Below are 23,838 nucleotides of genomic sequence, written 5' to 3'. Positions count from 1 at the left end.
GGGGGAAAACCATGAAGAAAAACCCAAGCCCCGTGAAAATCGGTTGAGTTTTGACCAAGTTATGGGGGTGGGTAATTTCGACCCATGTCTATATACGAATCTTAAGGGTATGATTTTGACATGAAATTCGACCAAAAATTTTGTTCTCAGATTTAAATGCCCGATTAATCTAGGGGGAAAACCATGAAGAAAAAGCTAAGCCTCGTGAAAATCGGTTGAGTTTTGACCGAGTTATGGGAATGGGAAATTTCGACCCATGTCTATGTCCAAAACTAGGTCTATGTCCAAAACTGGGCTAAGATTTTGACATGAAATTCGACCAAAAATTTTGTTCTCAGATTTAAATGCCCTATAATTTTAGGGGGAAAACCATGAAGAAAAAGCTAAGCCTCGTGAAAATCGGTTGAGTTTTGACCGAGTTATGGGAATTGGAAATTTCGACCCATGTCTATGTCCAAAACTAGGTCTATGTCCAAAACTAGGCTAAGATTTTGACATGAAATTCGACCAAAAATTTTGTTCTCAGATTTAAATGCCCGATTAATCTAGGGGGAAAACCATGAAGAAAAAGCTAAGCCTCGTGAAAATCGGTTGAGTTTTGACCGAGTTATGTGAATGGGAAATTTCGACCCATGTCTATGTCCAAAACTAGGTCTATGTCCAAAACTAGGCTGAGATTTTGACATGAAATTCGACTAAAAATTTTGTTCTCAGATTTAAATGCCCGATAATTTTAGGGGGAAAACCATGAAGGAAAAGCTAAGCCTCGTGAAAATCGGTTGAGTTTTGACCGAGTTATGGGAATGGGAAATTTCGACCCATGTCTATGTCAAAAACTAGGTCTATGTCCAAAACTGGGCTAAGATTTTGACATGAAATTCGACCAAAAATTTTGTTCTCAGATTTAAATGCCCGATTAATCTAGGGGGAAAACCATGAAGAAAAAGCTAAGCCTCGTGAAAATCGATTGAGTTTTGACCGAGTTATGTGAATGGGAAATTTCGACCCATGTCTATGTCCAAAACTAGGTCTATGTCCAAAACTAGGTCTATGTCCAAAACTAGGCTGAGATTTTGACATGAAATTCGACCAAAAATTTTGTTCTCAGATTTAAATGCCCGATTAATCTAGGGGGAAAACCATGAAGAAAAAGCTAAGCCTCGTGAAAATCGGTTGAGTTTTGACCGAGTTATGTGAATGCGAAATTTCGACCCATGTCTATGTCCAAAACTAGGTCTATGTCCAAAACTAGGCTGAGATTTTGACATGAAATTCGACTAAAAATTTTGTTCTCAGATTTAAATGCCCGATTAATCTAGGGGGAAAACCATGAAGAAAAAGCTAAGCCTCGTGAAAATCGGTTGAGTTTTGACCGAGTTATGTGAATGGGAAATTTCGACCCATGTCTATGTCCAAAACTATGTCTATGTCCAAAACTAGGTTAACATTTTGACATGAAATTCGACCAAAAATTTTGTTCTCAGATTTAAATGCCCGATTAATCTAGGGGGAAAACCATGAAGAAAAACCCAAGCCCCGTGAAAATCGGTTGAGTTTTGACCAAGTTATGGGGGTGGGTAATTTCGACCCATGTCTATATACGAATCTTAAGGGTATGATTTTGACATGAAATTCGACCAAAAATTTTGTTCTCAGATTTAAATGCCCGATTAATCTAGGGGGAAAACCATGAAGAAAAAGCTAAGCCTCGTGAAAATCGGTTGAGTTTTGACCGAGTTATGTGAATGGGAAATTTCGACCCATGTCTATGTCCAAAACTAGGTCTATGTCCAAAACTAGGCAGAGATTTTGACATGAAATTCGACTAAAAATTTTGTTCTCAGATTTAAATGCCCGATTAATCTAGGGGGAAAACCATGAAGAAAAAGCTAAGCCTCGTGAAAATCGGTTGAGTTTTGACCGAGTTATGTGAATGGGAAATTTCGGCTCATGTCTATATACGAATCTTAAGGGTAAGATTTTGACATGAAATTCGACCAAAAATTTTGTTCTCAGATTTAAATGTCCGATTAATCTAGGGAGAAAACCATGAAGAAAAAGCCAAGCCCCGTGAAAATTGGTTGAGTTTTGACCAAGTTATGGGGGTGGGAAATTTCGACCCATGTCTATGTGCAAAACTAGGGCTAAGATTTTGACATGAAATTCGACCAAAAATGTGGTTCTCAGATTTAAATGTCCGATTAATCTAGGGCGAAACCCATGAAGAAAAAGCTAAGCCCCGTGCAAATCGGTTGAGTTTTGACCGAGTTATGTGAATGGGAAATTTCGACCCATGTCTTAAGGGTAAGATTTTGACATGAAATTCGACCAAACATTTTGTTGTCGGATTTAAATGCCCGATTAATTATTGACGATTAAATGGAAATTTTTAAAAATTGGATTTTCAAAAATGTGGCGCAGGCGGAAGAAGCAGTAGTTGGTCACTTATGAGTTTTACCTGTTATAAATAATTGTATATTAAAGTACCTGCTATGTCAATTCTTCATATATATTGAGCTACATTTTAAAAATTTGTATATGGATTTCTTAGAAATAGGGATGGTAATTGATGATTTGAAACAATCTAGTACTGCGCGGATAGTAAGGGGATCAACGTGCAAAATCTCCAGTCTAGAGCTTTTCCAGGTTCCGGGATCGACGCGTTTAAACATAACAGCTCGTCGTTCTGGATTTGCAGTAAAATTGTATACCATTTTAAACCATTTTCAATAGTCAACTTAAAAAAAACAAATAAGAGGTTCTAGTCGGGAGTTCCCGACTAGGGGATACCCTGAACCCTCTTCTTCCAACATCAAATGCATATTAATATTCTATTTTAGAAGCTACATGTCAAGTATGGTGACTCTAGCTCTTATTATTTACCAAACTTGCCCAAAAAACAGGATATCGATATCGATTTTTATCGATTGCTTGGAAACGGTGTAAGTTATCGATTATTGGAACTAGGACCATCTAAAATTTCAAGAGATTCTGAGATCCTTGCGTTCATACATACGGACGGACGGACGGACGGACGGACAGACAGACGGACATGGCTAGATCGACTCGGCTATTGATGCTGATTAAGAATATATATACTTTATGGGGTCGGAGATGCTTCCTTAAGCCTGTTACATACATTTGGATTTTGCACAAATACAATATATCTATAAAAATAGAATGCAAATATAAAGCGTATTATAATTTTTGAAAATTGAAGCGTGGACAAGGAGACATGTCTTATTGATCAACCTGAAGAGCAGATAGATGTATGTATGTCCGATATGTCTGCTCACTTTATATGAACAAAATCGTATCAATATCAGACTTCAAAAGCTATGTATAGGTACGAAAATAAAATTACAAAATGAATACTGTTCTGTTTTTCAAGATATCTTCACCAACCTCAGCTTCACAATTATAATATCTACAATGCCTTAGACCCCCAAACATTGATATGGCTTTATGTAATTCCTTACTTTAATTATAATCTAGCCTACGATTTGAACACGGATTCTTGTTGCTCAGTGGCTTTTAGGACATGCGGCTATTTAGATGGTAAAGTTTTTCGTTGCATACATAATCCTGCAAATCCTAGATATAATTATAGGTGCAAATGAAACACGGCTCGAACCACTGTCAAAGAATTCGTTTATTATATCTAAATATTTGTATTTATTACACTTGGTTCATCCTTATTTAAAATACCATTATATCTTTGACATAATATTAAAATGAAACCTTTCACAGCCAGAACCTTTTTCTACCAAAATCAGATGGAACTCTTGCTAGGCGCTCGCTTGCTAAATCAACTGAGAAAATACGGCATCATAAAAACTTAATTGAGGCGTGGCAAGGTTCCAGCAGTCTGGATAGATGGCAGCCCCTTCACCCTGGCACAAGCGACGAGTAACTTGGAATTGTACTGGATAAGAAGCTTACCTTTCGGGCGCACATCGACGGCCCCTCAAGCAGTGCTGTTTTAAGATGGCCAAGGCCAACTGGCTACTAAACCCCAAAAGCCCATTGCCACTTCCCTGCAAACGGGCAGTTTACAACGTCGTGGTGGCGCCAACTTGGAGATACGGTATCCAGGTTTGGGGAATTGCATCTCGTACAAATCGAAGACAGATTCAGACACTCCAAAACTTTGCCTTTCGCCGAATGACCGGTGCTAACTGGTACGTAAAAAATTCTACCTTGCACAGAGACCTCAAAATGGAGACTATAGACAGCCAAGTCGAAGCATTCGCCAACCGAACGCTTGCAGCGACATTGTAACCGGGTAGCAAGAGACCTCGCTGGGAGGTGTGTAGTCAGGAGTCCCAAGAGAAGATTCTTTAAGGACCTCCTCCAACCACGACACTGGAGACGCCCCTGAGCCCCCCGACTACTTACGTGACGATGCAGCCTTACTCAAAAAAGAAGCTTTTGATGTTTGTCTACGATAAAGCCTGAGGACCCAGCCAGGCTTGGCGAAATACCACCTAAGTTAACTGTGTTGTAATCAAAATGAATTGCTTTTTTTGATTCAATACAATAAACATATATACAAAAAAAAAAATAAATTACTTAATTCTCTCTGCTGTTGCGCACCACAAGCCACCTTCAACCAAAATCATTCGTTCAAAATCTTTAGCTCATACATATGGACAAACGGATTGCTATATTGCTATATAAGAATATATGTACTTTACAGGATCGGAAATGCTTCCTTTTGCCAGATACACAAAAAAACAGAAAACCAATATACCCGTTTTACTAATTTTCAATGGGTTCAGTTGAGCCTGTATATAATACACGGCTTATAACAATTTTTACAAATAAATCACAACAGAAGCACCTAGTATAATAGTTATTTGTTATGTACAATGAATAGTGACACAGTTTTGCGAAGGGATTTCGAAAAGGAAGTGCCCAATAAAATATTATTAGGAACTCTTTGATATATATTTCATCCCTTCTCATCACTTCGACCTAAACGGGACATTTTGCTACGCCCTCAGCCGCCTCCCCGACAGTTGTCTCAAAACTAGTGCGCAGCATCCCCAGCGATTTTTGATGGTGGATGATTCACTAAAGACTCTTTTATTAAATTCCCTCCATTTTATGAACATGCTAAAAGGTACATTGGCATCTAATTAAATTTTCTGCAATCAAGCTATTGGGCATTGACAGCAAAAATGGCGGAATGGCACGTAGCATATAAAGTTAATGAGCAACCCCTAAAACTACAGGCCTCATAGACAGCTAAAAAAATACCCTAAATACATTTTGAGCAGTTAAATGTTAGCGTTATTTGACTTTAAGGTACACGCATATTTAAGATAATAGAATATATATGTACACAAGAGACGATTACGATTCATATTGACAAGACAAAACAAATGAATGTTAAATGTTTTTGAACTAATACATCCATCCTATTACCAAACTACACAAGGTCCTAGAGAAGGTGCATGCATTTTAATCCGCCGTAGCCTGAGCCACCACCTCCTGGAACACATATCTCAACCACATTTGCATATGGCCGCAGTCAGGACATCGTAGGAGGACATCAAGGATTTCCATAATGTCGATTATTTCTTGGCGAAGATTCGAACAGCAGCCCAACTTGCTTCTCATGCGATAGACCCAATTCAGACATCGCCCCCTCGAGACTCAATCCACCCGGAGGTAGCCCCACTTCTGGCACAGAAAAGGCGGCTACGCATAGAGTACGTGCGCACTGGCAGCCATTAGAAACCAGCAGTTCAGCAAAGGCTCAATCTTAGAGACTAGAAAAGCTAAGGACTTCAAATTTGGACGTGGGTCCTTCTATAACTCGCTTAAATCAAGTTCATAAAAAATTATCGATAGCTCAGTCGGTTTCCACAAAACGTATAGATTTTCAGATGTTTTCACCGTATCTAGGGGCATATAACAGAAACACACTGTTTCCGCACACTGTTTCTTCATTTGGCCCCACTCTATGAATGGCAAATAAATTCTTATTTATTTTCGGTGCTTATAGTTCGATCCTTACGCAATTTTCCGAGCCTACGCTTACTTCTCTTAAAATGAGATATCCAAAAAGTGAATAGTAATCTGTGTGTGTTACGTCCTGCATTTAGTGTATCTGACTCTTAAAAGGAATGAATTGTCGAAGATGTGAAACAAACATTATCTGCCAATGCCATAAATGGCTTAATCGACTCGGTAATTGATGCTGCCTACAAATATTTAAACAAAACAGCATTTACAATAACAAAACCGCTAGCAGCTTGCTGATGATAGATCCAGGAAACCAGTCAACAAACTAATAATATTAAATGTGTGTTGAAGACAAAACACTAACACTAACCGTTTTGAGGAAAATTATGGGGCGCAATTTTTGAGTTTGGCTTATATATTTAAAAAAACACCAATTTTAGCTACATAAACTCATTTTTTGACAGGTTCTTTCTATAGAGCTATGTGGTTTGACACTTACATATTTTCTTTTTATACCCTTAACCCATTGAAGATATGTAAATGTAGGCTACAGGCAGAAGAGAGCATTTCCGACCCTTTAAAGTATATATATTCTCGATCAGGAGATGATCTAGCCATGTCTGAAGACCTATAAGAGCTAAGCTAAGACCTTCCAAGAACTTACTTTACAGTACAGTGTAAACAGAAAATTTTTTTTTCAAATTTTAGAAAGGTTAGGGTATTCTCTAATCGGGCACTCCCGACTGGAGCACTCTTACTTGTTACTTCTTATTTTTAGGTTTTCCTTTCGTTCTTTTGCCGATGTTACTAATTTATCGTTTATTAATCAAATGAAAATTTTACTTAATTTTGAGATTTTTTGAGATAGTCCAGCATTGTATGTAAGTATGCATTTAAGTTGAGAGGGCAATCAATTTTCGGTGCAAGCTGTATTTAAATATCCGATTGTGAACGTAGGCTTGTAAGGAATATTGCACTGATATAATGCGATCACATAGTTATTTTGGTTTAGGCATCTAGCTACGTACTACGTCGAAGCCCCAATTGATTTTGCTAATCGGAACAGTCAAGTCAACTTTGATAAGCGTTTAGTTCCAAGTTATGTACAGGTGAAGATGGCAGGCGGCAAGGGTTCTCTGTTCATGCTGAGAGCCGAAATACGAGAACAACGTGCGAGAGCGTTAACAGCTTTGAGTAAGATAACATGCTTATTTTTGTTGGTGCGCTTTTATTTGAGCAAATTTTTTGCTCGACTTTTTGTTGCACTCGTTTCTCGTTATTTAATTGTGTTATTTCTTTATTTCTATACGATCGCTCTGCTCCCCATAAACTTAACCAGTACCAGTTGATGCGAATCAGTTTGTTGTTTGCGCCAGTCGAGAGCACACGAAGGCATCGGCACTCCACGTTCCGCACTCGACCCAGTAATAGTGACGCAGACAACGACGCAGACGAATGCGAAGAGGGAGACTGAGACGGAGATTGAGCAAAGTGCATTAAGTCCGATTGCGCTGCGATCTCATTCGAGGCGCGGTGGTAATGTTGAGCTTTGGCTTGGCAAAGGCAGATCTAGTAAATGGTTTGATCTCCACTGGTATCGACGGTGGTACTCCCCGATTCGAAGGCCGGTCTCGTGTGTCTCGTGTGTGCATAAAAAGGCAGACTGAAAACTGAAAACAAGCAAAAAACAAACAACGATTACGATTGTTGACAAACTTGAAACATATTCAGCATAGAACCAGTTTTGACATTGTCAAATGTGAGTTCCCAAAGGTCGACTCAGCCAACGATGTAAATAATATTGACGCAATAATTTTCAGATAAAAGTGACTTCAAGATGAGTAAAATGCCCGAGACAACATTTGCAGACCTGAGTTTGGCCGATAAGGTACAAAAATATTCATTTTCATTCATCCATCTGCAGTTCCAGGGATTCGTTAGTGGTTGCCACATTTATATATATATGTAACTGTGTATGTATATGTATATCTCTATTTGGTATATAGAACAACAAATTTTACAAGTTGCTGCGCGTGTGTACTACTAAGTAATGTATGAAAACAAACGCGAATCTTAGCAGCTTGGCTATAAAACATTTGGCACGAGAGGCTGTTAAGTAAAAAATCAACAAAAAATCCAGAATGAAATAGGTGAGAAACGTTGCAATCATGGGTATTCGACTGCGCAATACTCTATACATGGTGTTAAAATGTCGAATACATTCAACCCAATTTGCTCTGTCAGCCGGCCCCCACAAAAATGTGAATAGTTGAAAGGGATATACACGAGAATATGTATATTTCAAGCAGCAAAACGTGCAGTGCATAAACCAATATATTCATTTTCGATTGATAAACAGAGTATTAAAAGTATTTACAAGTGCTGCGAGTCAATATAAAGCAACAGCTCTTGCAATTTACATTCGCATGTACATATGTATGTATACATGTATATTTAAATAGTATATGAATGTGTATTTATATGTATATATGTTAAATGTTTAACGAATACGGCTATGGAAATTTACACAACAGTTAGCAGATGGGCTGGGATACGGATACAAATACATAAAATACACATTTATGGAATCAATTAATGTGCCCGCTTTCTTAGATGTAGGCATGTGATCTTTGAAGCCGCAATTTTCGACCTGCTTTACGCTTATACAGCCTCAATTGACTCGGCGATTTATCGTCGGTACTCTAACCGATGCCAAATACCAGCTGCGACCTGTATTTGAGTTCTCAGTGGAGCTCGAATTGGACACAGGGTCCAATTAAACTATTTGAAAGCTATAAACATTTCAAGCTTTTTTTTTGAAATTCCTCTATAAATTGGCTAAATATAAAAAACTGTAGATTTCAACTTTTCTTACTATAGACTGCAGTGAAGAAATCAAGTATCGTAGCTCGTCGATTCTCCGACGTTTCCACCTGTTCATTTAGTTCAGGTAAGTCAGGATCAAATTAATTAAAGTAGTGAGATGATTATTGATGATTATTTTTCTAACTCTTACCACACAGCATGTTTTACAGAAACTTCAGATGAGGACGAGATATCGCCAAAGGATGTAAAGCAGAACAACTCCCATGGCAACTCTGACTTTTGCGTTAAGAATATTGGTAAGGCCGCATTCGGACGCCGGGAGATTGAAATCGCAGAGCAGGAGATGCCGGGAATCATGACCTTGCGCAAACGAGCCGCTGCAGACAAACCGCTGAAAAATGCGAAAATAGTGGGTTGCACTCACATCAATGCGCAAACAGCAGTTCTCGTTGAAACTCTGATTCAACTGGGTGCATCCGTTCGGTGGGCGGCCTGTAATATATTTTCAACACAAAATGCAGTGGCGGCGGCATTGGCGGAGGTTGGAATACCGATCTTCGCGTGGCGCGGAGAGACCGAAGAGGATTTTTGGTGGTGCCTGGATAGGTGTATACACAACGAGGGCTGGCAACCTAACATGATACTGGATGATGGAGGGGATGCTACCCATTTGATGCTGAAGAAGTATCCAGACTACTTCAAATCGATCAAGGGCATTGTCGAGGAGAGTTTGACAGGAGTGCACAGGCTATACCAGGTGAATATGCGACGGCGCAAGTACACATCCCCTGCATGCTGGCTAATCTGTTATCCTTTCCACATCAGATGTCAAAAGCAGGCAAGCTCACCGTGCCGGCAATCAATGTCAATGACTCAGTGACAAAGAATAAGTTTGACACATATTATACATGTCGGGACTCAATACTGGACAGGTAAACATATAACTCCTATAATCAGCAATCTGCCCTCATAGCTAATAAATTATTTTTGAACTAGTCTGAAGCGCACGACAGACATCATGTTTGGTGGAAAGCAGGTTGTGGTGTGTGGCTACGGCGATGTAGGAAAAGGTTGCGCTGAAGCCCTCCGAGGGCAAGGCTGTATCGTGTACATAACAGAGATAGATCCAATCTGTGCACTTCAAGCGGCCATGAGCGGTTTTCGTGTAGTCCGCTTGGGAGAAGTCATACGCAACGTAGATGTGGTGGTAACCGCCACCGGTAATAAGCATGTCGTCACACGTGATCATATGAATCGCATGAAGAACGGATGCATCGTTTGCAACATGGGCCATTCCTGTTCTGAAATAGATGTAAGCAGCTTGCATACACCGGAGTTAACTTGGGAGCGAGTGCGCTCACAGGTGGACCATATTACTTGGCCAGACGGCAAAATGATCATTCTCCTGGCTGAGGGACGTTTAGTCAATCTATCGTGCTCCACCATCTCATCCTTTGTCGTATCCGTGGCCTCTTCCACGCAAGCACTAGCTCTAATTGAACTCTACTCAGCACCGGGGCGCTACAAGTCGGATGTGTATTTACTGCCAAAGAAAATGGGCAAGTCAATTGTTTGTTTTAGACTTGATAAAATGTGTTAATTCGTTACCAATGCAAATTCACAGATGAATATGTAGCTAGCTTGCATCTATCGACGTTTGATGCTCATTTAACCGAGCTGACCGACGCACAGGCGAAATTCCTGGGCTTAAGTAAGGCTGGGCCTTTCAAAGCCAACTATTACAGGTAAATAAGTCTTAACAGATATGACATTAACATTTAGAAAATTAAAAGAAAATTTACTACACAAAAATGTGTACAAATAATACCAGGCTGGCAAAAATTCGGGTTTTAATTGTTATGAAGCATCCGGCATGATCTTATGAAAAAACAAAGAACAATATTACAAAATTACTCATGATATTATCTAAGTAAAATAAGAAAAGTTTGCTAACATATATATCTCATATTACTTTTATAGATATTAATCAATGTTTGGCGCCAATTTATTGTTTAATGCATCTTGGATGATCTGGATTCATTTTGACCCGCAATTCAAATTCAGAGATGTAGATTAATTAAGAATTTTACAAAATGTAATTATTTGTTGTTATTTTAATAAAATAGAGAAATATACAGAACAGTATCTTGATCGTTAATTTATCAAAAAATGTGAGAAAGCTGTAGGGGAGTCTGCTCAACAATAAAATTCCCCTTACTCCTCAATTGATATAATATTATCGGTATGGGCTTAGCATTATCATAAAATATGGACGAATATGAATGCTCCATCCAGATAGCTTATGCAGGGACTTATGGATCTGCACTATTGAAAATCTATTGTTGAATAACTTGCCTTATTATTATTATATCTTCATGATATTTTAAGGGCATAAATATAGCATTCAAAATGCTTTGTATGTGTATATTATACGAACTGTGCTTAAGAAATCAAGTTTTAAAATCCCTTTTTATAGATAGTTTGAAAATGGCATCAACATAAAATAATAAACTCGATATGCGTATAACATAGAATATAAATTTGGAAGTCACTTCATGTTCACAGCTTTTCAATTTTTCGAGATAGACACTTTCATACAGACGGAAATGGTTAAATCGACTTAGTTCGGCGTCCTGATCGAAATATATATCTTTATGGCGTCAGAGATGCTTCCTTCTGCCTGTTACATACAATTGCACAAATACATTATACCCTTCTTACCCATTGAAGTATAAAAATGAGTTTAAACGCAGGTGGATTACAGAAAAAGTGTTGAGCTAATTATTTTTATACAACCGTTTTCATGCGGGTGACCATTAACAACACCTCTATGTGTGTAATATACACAAATTCACTAAATTAAAAAAAAATTGCTAATCAGATAGTTAATCAGTTGGGCAGTCCAGCAGGGCATAGAGCTTACGATAATAAATATATAAAAATCAAAAAGCAAAAAACACTAGAATTTGAAATTAAAAAGTTTTTTACGCTTTTATATATACACATAAATATATATATATAAAGCTAACATAATTTCAAACTCTAGCATTCTCCGTATTTTGATTCTCACCAGAGTTTTAGAGCGCCTAGCTCTTGGCAGGCAGAATAGCAGTTGGTTTGCGTTCTGGCTAATAAGGTTCGTACAATAAGCCACAGGTGGCGCAACCTTATATACAGCAGCTAATAACATAAAATTAAACAAGGCTGTTAAACAAGAGAATACCAAACTAAAAGAAACCCTGAAGCTCGAGCTGCAGAAATATACTTTTGTATTTTTTGCAGACCGACACGAAACACAAATGATCCAACTGAGCTATTTTATCGAATCGAAAAGTAATTCTGACCTATGTTTTTATGCCCTGAACTCACTGAAAATATTCGACTATTCTAAAACACATAGAGTGGAACATAGCGCAAATCAGAAGAACTTCTGTATATACATCCAAACATATATTCTATAAATAGCATTTCAATTGAGATTGTATTGTGTGCTGTGCTATGTTACTGGGTATTTATATATTTTAGTTCAGTTTGTACCCTGAAACCATTGAAAATAGATAAAAAGGGTATAATGTATTTGTGCAAAATTGATGTAACAGGCAGAAGGAAGCATCTCCGACCCCATAAAGTATATACAATCTTGATTAGCATCACAAGCCGACTCGATCTAGCCAGGTCCGTCTGGCCGTATATGTGAACGCAAGGATCTCAGATCTTATAAGAGCTAGAGACTTGAAATTGTAGCTTAGGTCCTCCTAGTGCTCGCTCAGAACTCGTTTCCGATATTCAATAACTTTCCCCGTTTCCAAGTAACCGATAAAAATCGATATCGGAATCCTGTTTTTTTTTTGAGAAAATTGGGTAAATATTCAGAGCTAGTGTCACCAAACTTGATATGTTCCTTCTAGAATAGTACATAAATATAAAGTTGCATTCATGTTATAGCTATTGCCACCTCCCCGCTAACACCACAAAGCTACAAATCAAGTTAATAAGCCAACTTGTATTGCCCATCAATATTAACCACAATTTAAATGCAATTGACTTTTTGAGAATTTACATATATTCTATAGCTCAATAAGATAAGAACCACCAAAGTTATTAAAGAAAATGTGTTTTGGCTGGCCTCGTGTTTTGCGGCAGCTAGCACACACACATTTATTCATTCTTCTTTGAATTCTATCAACAGCATTGCAACTGTGATTGTATTGTTTTCAGTGGTGCTATTTGACTTCGTTTTTTTCTCACTACGACTCAATGATTAGTGAGGCTGTTGAGTAGACGCGGTTGCAAGGAGTGCGGTATATTATGAGTTCGAGACCTATCGAGGAGACTCTTTTTTCTTTTTCATTTATTTTTATTACTGCTGAAGCAAACTAGCGCTGGTGTTGGGTATTCCCTAATCGGGAGCACCCTATTTACTTTTTGTTCATTAAATCCAATTCTTGGTATTGCTTTCTCTCTGAATGGCCGGTAAATGGCCAAAACTAAGTTTTCTTTGATTTATTTTCAGACCATAAAAATGATGTAAAATCAGCTTAAGCACACTATTGGAACATAGTAGGAACACTGGCTCACTTACGGCAATTCGCATTTCACTTACCTGGAGAGAAATTATCTTCAATACCCCAGCAGAAACACTCCGGTGGTAAATGCAAAAACTTTAAGACAATAAATCTATAGATTTTTTAGTCAAGAAAAAAGTCCCAATTTAAATAGGAGTTGTAAACTTTAATCAAGTATCAATTTCATTGATATTTCTGTATACGCTATTTGAAAGAAGTCACATAGGAAGAAATAATGACAACCGAACCAGGCTCTTTCCGACAAGGTCCTCCTTTTCTCGTGCCGTTATGCTCCTCACAAAGGGAAAACCCTTCACGCCTAAGAAAGCAAACTTAAGTGTTCTTCCGCATCACGGTGTTCTATGAAGTTTATTATAAAAGTCAGCAGCAATCTAGACGTACACCTAAATGCGTCAACTTTTGGCTAAGGACTTGAATGTCTTACAGTAAGAAGTGTGCCAGCGTAACATTAACATTGGGTAGAGGTTGTCCAGGTGCAAAATCTAAGGTAAATCTGGCATATGATATGTATAGTTTGTAGGAGGTATTGTTTTATTAAATATCCTGGCAAAAAGACAAGGGTGGTCTCGTCCAGCACCTCCAACAGAAAAATGCTTGTGTTTTAGGAAAACGTATTATATTATATTTTTGAAAATTACAGTATTTTGGAATTGTGATGATAACATTGCTTATCAATAGGTACAACTGGTGATGCTCAAGTTCAGAAATGTGTATGTTGATATTAACATAACGAGGCGCTAATATCACTTACTTGAAATTATTATTATCTGCATTATAACTTAATTGAAAGACAATTAAGCCGGCTATTCGCTCGGAGGAAAACAATGCCGAAAATTGCGCTTGGCTATGGGTCCAGTTCATTGTGCACGTAGGAGTTATCCCAGTATGATATCATTCCCAAAATATTCAATTGACCAACGCGTGGCCCAACCAGGGGATTCATCTGCATTAGGAAGGTAACCAGCCAGACGAGCCAGCAACAGACGGCGGTTAGTAAGATGCAACATCGTATAAGGTTCCTCTCCTTAAAACACGCAGCCACTATCCAGCCAATTACGCCGAATAAGATCCAAAAGATGGTAAATAATATAAGACTAATGTGTTTGTTCATTTTTAGAATGATTCACATTTGTATTGTGTAGAATGTTTTGACAAGTTTCCCTATTATACTTAGGGATTTCAGGGCGAATGAAATGTTTTTTTTTGACGCCAAAATATTCGCTTAAAACTTTGTTATGTGCAAACCCAATTTGGGTGCTCGTGCTCGTAAACTTTTATGATTGCGAACATTTCCTCATTTTATTGCCGTACGCGGAGGCTGAAGACGTGCGCTGAAGCGTAAATGTTATAAAAATGAAAATTGTATACATTTTCCCGAGTGCCAGGACCAATAAAACTACAGTCGATGCGAGTACTAGTATGTGTATCATACTCGCATCCTGACTAAGCACAAAATCCGTTTCAGCTCAACGGGGCCTGATGAGCGGTAGACTGTCTGCATGGGTCCAATATTCAGGCCATGCGTGCCATGTGCTATGTGGTATGTGGTGCTGCCCCTGTTCTGATGATGCCGTAAGTGCCCAGGCGCGGCTCGTAAAATGGCGGCTGCGCATTGGCACGGGGGTCTGAGTCCGGCGGCCGGCGGCCGGCTGTAATCGAGTTTTCCCAAAGTAGCAATAAATGTTTATGGCGACATCGAATTTTCCATTTTCTCGCCATAAGTATCAAGACAGCCGGTGCCGCCTCAAACCCGACAAACAAAAGTCATTTCGCAGTGGTGGAGTGCTTGCTGCGGCCATCTTAAATTCCATTTCGGATCAGCCCCCAATGAAACACGCCAAAGTCGCGAAATCATATGGCAAATGCTAGTTCGCCTGTTCTCCTCTGGTCTTTGCAACAATTATTAATACATTCGCAGTTTTATAAATCCCTCACTTACTATTCAACTCGCAACTAAAATCTGTTTTGGAGTACATGCCCAACCTGACGTGCCTGGGATTGATTGCATGCCATAAATCAAGGTTCTCATGTGTAAGACGTTGCCTCGCTTGTTTTTTGGATCGCAAGCAAATGGAAATCAGGCGTGAAGTGCGATTTCGCCTTAACACAGCGCCCTTCTCGGCGGCAAGAAAAAACAAAGTCTTCGCTCTCGATCTTAAGGCAACAAAACCTTCTATCTGTTCCGGTGTGTTTTTCTCTTTGTTTTAATATCACAGAGTCAAAATATTTAACTCTAATTGGAAGATTTACTTCAGATTGTGAACACTACGAGACTTCTATTATGCAACTCGGTTAGACTGGGAATCTTAGCTTTGATTTAAAGCAAAGTTGTATTAACATACTAGTGGTAAAATAGAGTTTAAAGCTAAATCTAAAAAATTTGTCTTTTTAGTTTTTACGAATTTTACTAATCAAATACCAAGTATTTTGAACAACTCATTATTTTTATACCCTGAATTAAAAATGGGTAAAATGCGTATAAAATGCAAATGTATGTAACAGGCAGAAGGAAGCACTTCCGACCCCATAAAATATATATATTCTTGATCAGCATCAACAGCCGAGTCGATCTAGCCATGTCCGTCTGTCCGCATGTATGAACTTAAGGATATCAGCACCTATAAGATCTAGAGACTTGAAATTTTAGCTGTAAGTCCTCCTGGTGCTGGATGTACTTTAAGCTAATGCTTAAAATCAAATGTTTACCCAAAATATCATTTTGTACGTGGAGTTTCATGCGAGAAATATCAATTCAGAATATATGTTTAAGGTTTGAAGCAAAAAACGATGAACGAAGAAAATTTTGAAATACTTTATACCCCGTTGGCATGATTTTGTGCGGCTTTTCTTAAAGATTCTATAAGACCCAATTATAAATCAATAAAAAGCGTTGAATAAATATACTTTTTATTCTACTCATTCATATATTTCCTTCAGAAGTGCTTCTAACCAAATCTCTTAACAAAATACAACAAGCTTACGACCAACCAAAATAAATGCTCGTGTCGCCGAGAGTTGAGATGAGGCTAAAATTTCGCTAGAAGAGATTTCTGTAGCATTTTGATATTTTCTTAAATTATTTATTGTTCATTAAGATAATCACAGCTATACAATTTTTGTCATATCAATTTCAAAGAAATAATTTTGAATAAAAAGCAGCAGCAGTTGAGAAGCTTTTAGATTTTGATTAAAAGTAGTAAATATATTAAAACATATTTGAATACTGTATCATCATCATGAACTTTTTTCCCCCTGTTTACTAATTGGTCAAAAAAATATAAATAACTAGTGGGTATTTCCCGGCCTTGTCCGCATTTTATGCTTTAAATTTATATATATCTTCTTTATATCCATTAAGGTTTATCGAATAATGAATCAAAATTATGATGTGATAAGAATCTTGAAGGCGAAAAAAAACATTCGTTAAATGTGTATATTATGAAAGTATTTACAAGTATTTATGTTTATATTCGTTATAATAATTAGACTGATTGTTGGTACAAATGGAATGAATGTATATAAAATATGTATATGAATTATAATTTGTAATTTCATATTTTTATTATATTCAACTTTATTTTAATACTTTTGAGAGAAATCGCTTATCAATAAGTTTCTACTGCATAAAGTTTCCAGGCGAGCATCAATAATTTAAAATGTTTAGCCATTTTCGATGGGCTTAGGGTATTATTATATCATTAGGCCATTTTAACATAAATGCAGAGTAGAGCAATAAATTGTGCCTCTGAACTAAACAAGTCTTTGAGAACGTTTTATGTTCAATACCTGAAATATAAACCATTTTCTTTACTTGTTGCTTACTATGAAAAATGTACTGATCACCGCCGTGGGATTTTTGAAATTTGAATTCGTGGTGTGACAAAGAGCCAGCACGCGTTGTTTGTTCCATCAATTAGCAGTTTTAACACCAATAAAGGAAGTGCCCGTGGCGGTAACATTGGCGGCTGTAACGCAGAACTTGCAACACAGCTCGCAGGTAAATAGCAGCCCAGCGGTCGCGTTGCTGTGTTTTGCTGTATTAGTTATTGGCGCTTCGCTTTGCCAGCCTGAAAAAACTCCTCGCCGGTTTGCTTGGCAGAGAGCGTGTAGAACGGTTGCAGCGGAGCGAATGGTTCAGTGTGAGTTCTTTCAGTTGACGATGGGTGCAAATATAAGCTCTCTGTACACCCGGCCTTTGTTGGCACATGTCAGGTCATGCTCATTGAAGCGGCTTGTAAATATATCGTAGTACGTTCTCTCATTTATCTCTATTGACCTAAATTTGGGGATTGTATTCCTCGCTAAAAATAGTGCGCTGCACTGGGCTGAGTATATATTTGATACTAGCTGGTGTTTCCCGGCATTTCCCGGCATCTCCTGGCATTTGTCAACGTTTTTTGCTTCGTATTTTAGGCACCTTTTTTCCACCCATTTTCAGGCATGTAAATCTACAACTACTATATTGAAGTTTACGTCTTAAGATATATGTTATATAAATATGTTTGAACTCCATCGAGTAAAGAACCAAAAAGTGAAATCCGTTTCCTATTTTAGTTTAATGGTGAAAGTCTTTTTATTTGTATCATTATATGTTTTATATTGCGCTGGAATCAATCAGTGCCTTCTGCCCTCTATCAAGCGAATAATTAAGGGAAGAATGTATAGTTACTAGTATGTAACTTATATGATATTTGCAATGAAGTTATTTACAATGATGGGGAAGGAGATGTTTGAATAACAAGCCTTTAAGGTAGGTCGTCTGGGTGATGGGGTCAGCCAGCCCTGGCGACCGCGTTCGTGTGCTGCCGTAGCTTGTCAGCGTATCGGCTGCTGAAGAAAAAGTTTAACTGATCTCCGACATTCGTTAGGTGGAGATCACGTTCGATGGCGTCGGTTGTCACGTACTATGGCAAGCTGGCATCCTTGCGTGCTGCCTTGGCTTGGACTCTTATGCGACGCAACTGGTGTGCTGACGCCGGGACCCAAACTTGGAAAGCAAATGTCCAGATAGGGGCACACATCGTTTTAACTAGCATTGCTTCGTTGAAACATGCAGCTTGCTTTGAGATTTTAAAAGCCAGTCCAGCTTTTGAAGCCTTCTCAATCGTTTTTATTAAATGAATACGTGATTCAGTGATTTTAGCGTCTCAAATTAATTTTCTAAAATATCTTTTCGCATGAGCCTACCCCCGCACTTTATTATCATCCAAAAGGGGATGAATGTGTACAATGATCTCTCAAATTGTTTTTGAAGTATGGTAAACAAGCAACTTTCATGCAACCGTTTTCCGAACATTTACCATAGTTGCAGGTGGAATTTTTAAAATCGCTAAAAAACATATTTTTTAGTTCGTTTGTAGGAATAGAAGATATCCTAGATATATTAATGTTTTGAAAAATTCGTAAAGATCGGAAATTAATAACAGATGATTTTCTGGAATTAATATCCTACAGTATGGCGCAAAGTAAAGTAGCACAACCGCTGCGAAAACTGAAACTGTGAACGTGTGTTTTTGTTTAGTCGGCCACTCCCGACTAGAGCATACTCATACAGCCATTTATTGAGTCATTTCTTTTATTATTTGTATCGATGGCTAGAAATAAGGGTGCGTCCAGCTCGATACTTTACATATCTTTTTTTCGAGCTCCATTCGGATTAGGAACAGATAGACTGAAAGACGGTTATAGAAATATAGCGATATCGTGGACCTTTTTTTTATACCAATGACCGACTTAAAGCAAAAAATAATACACTTTTACTTGCTCAATGGGTAGAGCGATGTAATAGCATGGGAGGGGCAGTATCCAAAATATTTAATGAATTATTCGAAATGTTACCTATCAAATCAAAACCTAACCTATGCATACAACAAAGGATTTCATTCTCTTGGAATCGAGTCATGTTATCGACGATTTGAAACTTAAAGGGTCTGACATCGACGGGTTAATACAGATATTGCCTCGCCGCAGCTTTAAACGCGCATCAAGCGACGGGAATTCGACTCTATACATATAAAGTGTTTTTTTTTACCCTGAACCCATTAAAAATGGGTATAATGGTATATTGTATTTGTGCAAAAATCCAAATGTATGTAACAGGCAGAAGGAAGCATCTCCGACCACATAAAGTATATATATTCTTGATCAGCATCAATAGTCGAGTCGATCTAGCCATGTCCGTCTGTATGTCAGTCCGTCCGTCCGTCTGTCCGTCTGTCCGTATGTATGAACGCAAGGATCTCAGAACCTATTAAAACTAGAGACTTGAAATTTAAGATGTAGGTCCTACATCACCTATGCTCCTAGTGCCCGCGCAGATCGAGTTTGTTTCCGATAATCGATAACTTACTCCGTTTCCAAGCAATCGATATCGATATCCTGTTTTTTGGGCAATTTTGGTAAATAATAGGAGCTAGAGTCACCAATCTTGACATATAGCTTCTAAAATGCATCAATGCTTTTGATGTTGGAAGAAGAGGGTTCAGGGTATCCCCTAGTCGGGAGCTCCCGACTAGAACCTCTTACTTGTTATATTATTTGTACAACGGGATCTTAGTGCTGGATTCATCTCCTGGTGGGGGATTTTCAACTAGACTAAGTGTGGCAGCAGAGTGTGCAGAGTGAGTGAGACGTTGGTGTTTGCATTTGTAGAAATCTTAATTATTTTAAATTTTTATTTAAGTTTAGATTTGATTTCTAGTGGATATGGCGAACATTTCAAAGAAGTTCATATGCCACGCGACAAAGTGAACACGAAGTATATGTATATACATATGAAGACACATACATACATACATACACATACACATCTTATACGTAAGAACTGAGTTTGCGCACTGTTTAACGCATCAATCAATCGCCATTGATTTTCCACAGACTTGTTTCTACCACCACGTTCTGGAGGCATGTATGGCGCAATGCGCCGCGGTCAAACACTATTGAAGGGGGTTGCTTTTGGTGATGTCGCGAGTGCGAACAAATTTAGCTGGAGCGACTTTGCAACCTCCAAATTCCCGATACATCGAAGTTAAAGGCTATGTCGGCTTTTGTTGAAAGTCTTTCAGAGGCTCTGTGGCCTGAGAGTGTGGGTAAATATGTTTGGCAGTCAGCGAGCATGCAAGATATATAGCACTGTCGTATATCTAAGCAGTGTATCCGTGTTCCCTGCCCATTTATTTATTTATTTATCTTCTATTTACGAGCCCGTGTGCTATGTTTGCCCCTGCCTCTGCCAGCGGGGTTCAGTTCCTTGCCAATACATATACCGATGCTCTTCTCTCGGTTGGCGGTTCGTTACGCTCGCTTTGTTGTTGTTACTTATTGGTATTGGCAGTGGTATCGGTATCACTGTCCCCTTAACTGTGACTGTGACTGTGACTCTTGGCATCGGCGTTGGCGTTGGCGTTGGCGTTGGCTTTGTCGTTGGCATTGGCGTCGGAGTCGGCGTAGTTTTGTTTTGTTTTGCTCATTGGTGGTGTGGATGTGATTCAATTCTTGGAATCTAACAGCTATTCACACCCAGCAGAAAACTCGCACATCGCATTCACAGTTCGAGCGTTTCCCGATGACGTTCCGTTGTGCACATCGCAAAGCTCCAACTCCAACTCCAACTGACTCTGAGCAGTTGGCCGACGGCGCGCTGTTTGTCGAAAGTGTTAAAATAATAAACCAACAGCAATAACAGTAACAACAATTATAACAATAAAAGGGACGTTAACCGCCGTTCAGCACAAGAATATTGTACCGAAAAAATATCAAAATTTGTATATACAACTCTCATAAATATTTAGCGCCATATTCCATAGCCCTTTCCGAACAGCACCGCCAGCCATTGAGTATCTTAAATAACAACCGCCATAATATTAAAACGAATACGAGCTCGCCAGTGAAGTGACATTGAAAGACTCCTCGATTTCCTCTGGAATTGTTAATGGTTAGTGGCCAATAGCCAATTAACATCTATATGGTTATCGCCACCGTGTTGAGTATTTGAATATTTATTTAAGCCGACGGCAAGTGGCTTTTCTGAAAGTGTGTGATCCATCTCGCATGCTGGTTAAGTGTTCACTGATAAGTTAATCGCAATTCGATTTGGCCAGTTTCTTGAAAGACGACAAAAAACAGTTGCATGGGATAGCTTTACTTGGCAATCAACCGGTAAGTCCAGGAACATTACGGTCAAATGTAATACATTATTTGGTAATATCGTTAAGAAAATCGACAATGTACTTGTCGACATACAGATCTTTTCGCCAATATGTGTGGTATAACGTATATAACTGGAATATCTATATAAAGCTTTCTAGACAAACTAGCTTAAAGATATGCCTGAACTTCATATGTATGTTATATAAGAAACACATCAGATCGTAGTCCTAATAAGGAATATAAATAATGTATGCTCTGAATTAAATGGGAAACTGTTAGCAAAATTAGAAAAACAATGTTTGTTTAAGAATAAGTTAATCAAGCCGAAGATTAAATACTCTGGTAGGAATGCAATACAAATGTATGGAGAAATTTCAAGCTCGTAACTGATGAGTTTAGTGGAGACATCTTTAAAACCAGTTTTTTTTTTCCATACTAAACATAATTTCTAATCGATCGATTCTTCCTATAAAGCTAGATATAGTTGTCCAATAGTGATGAGATTTTAATTATATGTGGTAGGCATAGTGTGGGAGGCATAGTCGTCATCATGTTTTTCAAATGAGCAAAACCTGTTAGTTTGAATATAAATTATAATTTTTAAAAATAATATTTGTAGGATAAGTCTTTAAAAACCAATTGTCAGCTGCTGGTACCGACAAAGCGAACACTCAAATAAGATAAAAGACAAAAACATTAAATTAAAGATTTTATATTTATACCATGAACCCATCAAAAATGGGTATACGGGTATATTGTATTTGTGCGAAATCTAAATGTATGTAACAGGCAGAAGGAAGCATCTCCGATCCCATAAAGTATATATATTCTTGATCAGCACCAATAGCCGAGTCGATCTAGCCATGTCCGTCTGTCTGTCCGTATGTATGAATGCAATGATCTCAGAACCTATAAGAGTTAGAGACTTGGAATTAAATTTAGCTGTAGGTCCTCCTAGTGCGCGCAGATCGAGTTTGTTTCCGATATTCGATAACCTGACCCGTTTCCAAGTAATTGATAAAATTCGATATGGAAATACTGGTTTTCTAGCAATTTTGGTAAATAATACGATATTATCATTATTTTTATAGCTATCGCCACCTTCAATTTGGGTATTACATTTAATTTTTACTTTGATTGAAAATATCCTTTTATTTTAATGTGTGTTTTAAGGTTTTTGATAAAAGCAGGAAATATGAATTTATTATTCTAACTGTAATTGTTGAACTATAATGCAGAGTTCGCATGGCCGAAAATTGGCGAAAACGCTTAGTGAAAATAGGGGTTAAAGGGCAGGAAATATTAAAGTGGAAAAAATATATGTATATAGTTTCAAGAAACAAGTAAGAGCGCTCCAGTCGAGAGTGTCTGGTACTCAGAGCCGAGCTTAAGCTTCCCTTATACATGAACACATACACAAGTACGCACCCATTTAATTTGTAAACGTTATAAACGAATATTTAATTTTTGGTGGGAAAAGTTTGTTTTTCAAGATTTCTTCTTTTTTTTTGCAACTGTGCTATTTTTACAATGTGAAGAGAGTATTACGTCGTCGGTTGCAGCCGACTACCAGATTCTAGTCTATTTATTTTTAAGGTCTGCCAGTCCTTTATCAATGAGATGAGGCAAAAAGTAAACTGAATCGCCATTAAAAAAATAAAGTTTCTGCTTTATTGCTTTTTAAGTCAATTGCACTATTCAAGCGTGCGTGAGACAATTCTTGCAATCCTTCTGCTCCACTCGTGACTGCAAACAAAATACTTCCTATCTACATTTCGAATTTATGCTTTATGGCTGGCGATAAAAGGCGAGCGGGTGCCTTGTGCAATATAAATGTTCACACGGTATCCGGCGAGAAATGATTAAAGAGATCACGTACAGTCGTAAGACAGATACACACACACTCGCACACACTGTAACAGATAACGGTAAATGGCAATGGCGGCACTTAAGGGCTGCTGCTGCCTAATCCGGCTCTGCAAAATGGAGCCACGGGTTCGCAACCCTCAGTCTCATCAAACTCATTGTTCTCCGTCGACCAACTGTTGTAAGCGCAACACAAATACATACGCACGCGCGCATAGAAACACATAAATGCACGCACACACCCTACACGTACACACACACGAAATACTGAAACAATGTTGCAGAGCACAGATAAGAATGTACGCTGCGTTTACTGTTTGTGGGCGGGACTTGCTGCGTGGAAATGTGAATGTATGTGCATAAGTGTAATGGCGTGCTTAAGGCAGCAGAGTTGCCAGACAGGAAAAAAAGAAATATTTGGTATTATGTACATGTAAAA

At 38.2% G+C, this 23,838-nt stretch overlaps 2 protein-coding genes across 2 annotated transcripts; one reads left to right on the top strand and one right to left on the bottom strand.

Annotated features, from left to right (window-relative positions):
• The first annotated feature begins 7,357 nt into the window (after nucleotides 1-7,357).
• Nucleotides 7,358-10,930, top strand: LOC115764955 (adenosylhomocysteinase-like 2). Its single transcript, XM_030708276.1, has 8 exons — nucleotides 7,358-7,732; nucleotides 7,794-7,861; nucleotides 8,854-8,923; nucleotides 8,997-9,556; nucleotides 9,625-9,731; nucleotides 9,796-10,358; nucleotides 10,424-10,544; nucleotides 10,780-10,930. The coding sequence occupies exons 2-8, from the start codon at nucleotides 7,811-7,813 to the stop codon at nucleotides 10,784-10,786; spliced, it is 1,479 nt and encodes a 492-aa protein (XP_030564136.1). The 5' UTR covers nucleotides 7,358-7,732; nucleotides 7,794-7,810; the 3' UTR covers nucleotides 10,787-10,930.
• A 3,079-nt stretch (nucleotides 10,931-14,009) lies between these two features.
• LOC115764969 (V-type proton ATPase subunit e) lies at nucleotides 14,010-14,546 on the bottom strand. The gene has a single exon (XM_030708293.1). It carries the CDS (start codon nucleotides 14,494-14,496, stop codon nucleotides 14,230-14,232), a length of 267 nt encoding a protein of 88 aa, XP_030564153.1. The 5' UTR covers nucleotides 14,497-14,546; the 3' UTR covers nucleotides 14,010-14,229.
• Between the last annotated feature and the right edge of the window lie 9,292 nt (nucleotides 14,547-23,838).

The sequence above is a fragment of the Drosophila novamexicana genome, unplaced genomic scaffold, assembly GCF_003285875.2.
Source record: "Drosophila novamexicana strain 15010-1031.04,08,12 unplaced genomic scaffold, DnovRS2.1 tig00000877-arrow-arrow-pilon, whole genome shotgun sequence".
Lineage (NCBI taxonomy): Eukaryota > Metazoa > Arthropoda > Insecta > Diptera > Drosophilidae > Drosophila > Drosophila novamexicana.
The sequence above is the reverse complement of the archived record's forward strand: the minus strand, read 5'-3'. Positions and strand labels throughout refer to the sequence as shown.

Coding starts and splice junctions, on each gene's coding strand:
- LOC115764969 (XM_030708293.1), bottom strand. CDS start 14,496: ATGAACAAACACATTAGTCTTATATTATTTACCATCTTTTGGATCTTA.
- LOC115764955 (XM_030708276.1), top strand. CDS start 7,811: ATGAGTAAAATGCCCGAGACAACATTTGCAGACCTGAGTTTGGCCGAT. Junction 7,862..8,853: donor ACCTGAGTTTGGCCGATAAG/GTACAAAAATAT, acceptor TTCTTACTATAG/ACTGCAGTGAAGAAATCAAG. Junction 9,557..9,624: donor GAGTGCACAGGCTATACCAG/GTGAATATGCGA, acceptor TTTCCACATCAG/ATGTCAAAAGCAGGCAAGCT.